We start from the raw sequence: 4,168 nt of genomic DNA, 5'->3' as shown, positions 1-4,168 counted from the left end.
TATTAGATGACGGTGCACAGCCACTTTCATTGACACAGAAATCGCGGCCAAATTAGGTGTCACCGGTCCTCAGAAGACCATTCATTTGGACTGCGTGGGTGGCTTACGAAAGGAGACGACGGCGCAGTACGTCGATTTTCATGTGAAAGGTCGCAGCTCAAACGAGATTCATTTCGTTCGCAGGGCTAGGGCAATCGCAGGTCTAGGTGCTGCCGGTCAGCATGTTCGACAGCAGAGCGTAGCCAAATACCCTTACCTTTCCGACATTGCCGATGAGTTTTTTACGGTGACGTAAAGCCTACTATTATTATCGGTATCGATAACTGGTACCTCACTGTGGCAAAGGCTATACGAAATGGTAGCAAAACTCAGCCGGTCGCTATTCGCACGGCTCTAGGTTGGGTTTTATTCGTTTTGGCTGTAGTACGACCGCACCGGTTGACTTTGTCAACCACACTTCTCTTTGCGAAACCGAGCTCGGGCAATCGTGCGATCGTTCAGAGTTAGAGCTGTTAATTCGAGAGCAATATAAACTCGACTCTATCGGCATCTCCAAGCATGAAATTCGCTGCGCTAACGACGACCGCGCCGTTGAGATTGTCGAACGCTCAGCTAGCCGGTTGCACGACGGTCGGTTTCAAGTAGGGTTGCTTTGGAAGTCTGACAAATTATTAGTACCTGACAGTTACAAACTTGCTTTCTCTAGGTTTTTAAATCTAGAGAGAAAGATGACCAAAGACCCTGCCTATGCGCAAAGATACCGACAGAACATACACGACATGCTTCGGAAGGACTATGCTGAACTGTGCACGGAAGTGTACAACGCCAAGTCAGTAGTTGGTACTTGCCTCACTTCGGCGTAGTCAATCCGAACAAACCAGGTAAGTTGCGTGTCGTGCATGACGCTGCGGCAAAGTCGCAGGGCTCTTCACTAAACTCATTTTTATTGACGGGCCCAGACCTATTGCAGCCCCTTCTGGGTATTTTATTGCGGTTTCGGGAAGGGAGAGTCGCATTAACCGCTGATATTCGCGAAATGTTTCCACAGATAAAAATTAAACTTGAAGATCGAGATGCTCAACGGTTTTTGTGGCGCGACAACCCAACCGAGCCGATAAAGGTCTACCGGATGTCGTCAATGATTTTCGGTGCAGCGTCTAGTCCTTTTACAGCTTTGTACATTAAAAATAAAAATGCTACCGAATTTCAGGACAGCTACCCTGATGCAGCCAAAGCCATCGTTCTCGATCATTACATGGACGATTATATGGGCAGTCTAGATACGACAGAGCAGGCGGCACGCCTAGCTGCTGATATCTACGCTGTCCATAAAAACGCGGGCTTTGAGATGCGCAGTTGGGTTTCAAACGACCTCGAAGCACTGTCGTTGTTGCCGAAGGAGAGTTTGCTAGAGTTGCCTGTAGCAAACGCTAGTTTAGGAGTAGATTTAGGTAGTCTAGCAACGCCTGTTCGCACTTTAGGTCTTATTTGGAGGCCCGCCGCCGATACCATCGGTTTTAATATCGGTGTAACGGAACAGGAGTTGCCCAAAAAATTCACAAAACGTGAAGTGCTAGCGCACGTCATGCGAATTTACGACCCACTCGGCATCCTTGCGCCAATCGTTGTAAGAGGGCGTATTATGTTTCAAAATGCATGGCGCAAAGGTCTCGACTGGGACGAGAAGCTCTCTCAAAGCGATACTGCCGCGTGGAGCCTCTGGTTTGAGGATTTATTGTCAATCTCCGACTTGCAGATCCCGCGCTGGTACTCAGTGAACGAGCTTCATATAGAGAAATGCGAACTTCACATATTTGCAGACTCTAGTGAATCTGCCTATGCCGCAGTTGCGTACTGGCGATTTCTTTATACTAACGGCTCTGTGAAACTCGCACTAATCTGTAGTAAAGTACGTGTAGCGCCTTTAAAACCAGTATCCATACCACGTTTAGAGCTCCAAGGCGCTCTTATTGCAGCACGCCTTGCGACGTCGATCTGTGAAGCACACCGATTAAAGGCATCGCGAAGAGTCTTTTGGTCTGACTCCATGACCGTTCTAGGTTGGCTTCGCAGTGACGCACGTTCTTTTAAACCTTTTGTTGCACACAGAGTGGGCGAAATTCTTGAGGCTACTAATGTCAAAGAGTGGCACTGGGTGCCCAGTCACTTAAACGTAGCGGACGACGCGACTCGATTGAAACGCACGGCGCTAACTCAAGAATGTCGCTGGATCTCAGGCCCTGAATTCCTGCTCTCTTCGGATTGGCCCAGCGAACCGCACGTTGCCCAGTCCCTTGGCCAAGACGAATTGAAGCCATCCTTTGTAGTGAATTTCATTAGTGATGTGAACATTGCAGCACCAATTTCAGCCAACCCACGTCGTTTTAGCTCTTGGCTTAGGTTGGTGCGTGCCACTGCTGTAGCACATCGCTATTTAACAATACTTCGTAAGCGTAGTCTCCGTCAAAGGGGTTTAGACGTAGCTAACTTAGTACGATGTGAGGGGGGTTTGTGCACCTTTATGTTTCAGCCCATGAACGCCTCCTCGCAGGCACCACCCCTGGTAGAGTCTGACGTGTTGACGGCAGGCGACATTCGCCTGGCAGAGGCACACGTTCTCCGACAGTCTCAGCTGGACTCGTTTTCGGATGAAGTAGCGCGCCTACGTAGTCAAACTGGCCAACACCTGCCACGTACCAGTCGTCTAGCCAAAAGAGCCCCCGTAATGGGTGATGATGGTTTACTCCGACTGTCCAGTCGCATCGCTGCAGCTTCTGGAGTATCCGAGGAGATTAAACACCCTGTCGTCCTCGACGGTAGACACCCTTCTGTTCGCCTTCTTGTGGAGCACCATCACCGTCGCGCCGCCCACGCCAACACAGAGACTGTCGTTAACGAACTTCGACAGCAATATCACTTACTCAGCCTACGAGAAACTGTCCGATCCGTTGCCTTTAAATGTCAACTATGTCGCATACGTCGTACTGTCACATTCCAGCCGCCAATCGGAAATTTACCCGAAGCCCGACTGGCCCATCACCGACGTCCGTTTACCTTCGTCGGACTTGATTATTTCGGCCCAATTCAAGTCGCAGTTGGCCGCAGGCGAGAGAAGAGATACGTCGCTCTGTTCACTTGTCTAGTCGTTCGCGCCATACACCTGGAAGTTGTTCACAGTCTGTCTGCTGACGCAGCGATTATGGCCCTGCGTCGTTTTGTTGCTAGAAGGGGACACCTACAGAGATATGGTCAGACAATGGGACCGCCTTTGTTGGTGCCACAGGGAGCTGCGGACACTCTACGCGAGCGCCACTTCTAACTACGCAGCTAATGAGAAGATCAATTGGCGATTCCTGCCACCATCAGCTCCATTCATGGGTGGAGCCTGGGAGCGCCTCGTGCGCAATGTCAGGACTGCTCTTCGAGTTACCCTCACCGAGCGCTCACCGTCAGACGAGGTACTGCGCACCCTGCTGGCTGAGGCTGAGGCGCTAGTGAATGCGCGGCCGCTCACGCACGTGTCTTCCGATTCCACCAGCGAAGAGGCTCTCACCCCTGCCCACTTCCTGCTTGGCGCGTCATCTGGTCGACCGATTCCTGCGACGATGACGGAAGCAGATCTTCTGAGCAGGAGCAGCTGGCGCAGAGCAATGCGGTTGACGGATCACTTTTGGCGACGCTGGGTCCGTGAATATCTACCTACTCTAGTACCGAGATCAAGCAACGGAGAAGCTCCGAACATAGCAGTAGGAGATCTGGTCCTCATTGCCGATGGCAATTTGCCTCGAGGATCATGGCCCAGAGGACGAGTGACGGCGTTGTTCCCTGGCAGAGACGGCATAGTCAGAGTGGCGGACGTGGCAACCACAGCAGGCGTGCTTCGTCGCCCCCTTAAAAAGTTAGTTCGGATCCCTGCTAACTAAAAGGGGGACAAATGTGCCGAAGGCACAACCTTTTTAAGTGAATTTATGTTTTTATACTTTTTTTACCAATTTTGAATAATTTTGTATGTTCTATTTGGCAGTCTGATTAAAGATACGTACGAGTTAACACGTGTTTTGTATTTAGTAGGCTCGCAGACCCTTAAGGCCCAGTTTTAGCCCTTAAGGCACCAGACCGTAACAGTATATGTGCACGTAGACACCGCTGCCTCATAACAATTCGCAAT

The 4,168-nt window shown here is 50.6% G+C and overlaps 2 protein-coding genes across 2 annotated transcripts in view; one reads left to right on the top strand and one right to left on the bottom strand.

The window, feature by feature from the left end:
* Window positions 1-267, bottom strand: part of LOC141445503 (uncharacterized) — a 6,971-nt gene extending 6,704 nt beyond the window's left edge. The window contains exon 1 of the mRNA XM_074111342.1: window positions 257-267. Coding sequence (XP_073967443.1) covers window positions 257-267 — 11 coding nt within the window. The remainder of the gene's footprint in view (window positions 1-256) is intronic.
* A 2,978-nt stretch (window positions 268-3,245) lies between these two features.
* Window positions 3,246-3,923, top strand: LOC141445501 (uncharacterized). The gene has a single exon (XM_074111340.1). It carries the CDS (start codon window positions 3,246-3,248, stop codon window positions 3,921-3,923), a length of 678 nt encoding a protein of 225 aa, XP_073967441.1.
* The last annotated feature ends 245 nt before the right edge of the window (window positions 3,924-4,168 follow it).

The sequence above is a fragment of the Choristoneura fumiferana genome, chromosome 2 (genome assembly GCF_025370935.1).
Source record: "Choristoneura fumiferana chromosome 2, NRCan_CFum_1, whole genome shotgun sequence".
Lineage (NCBI taxonomy): Eukaryota > Metazoa > Arthropoda > Insecta > Lepidoptera > Tortricidae > Choristoneura > Choristoneura fumiferana.
This window is presented reverse-complemented; position numbering and strand designations above follow the sequence as displayed.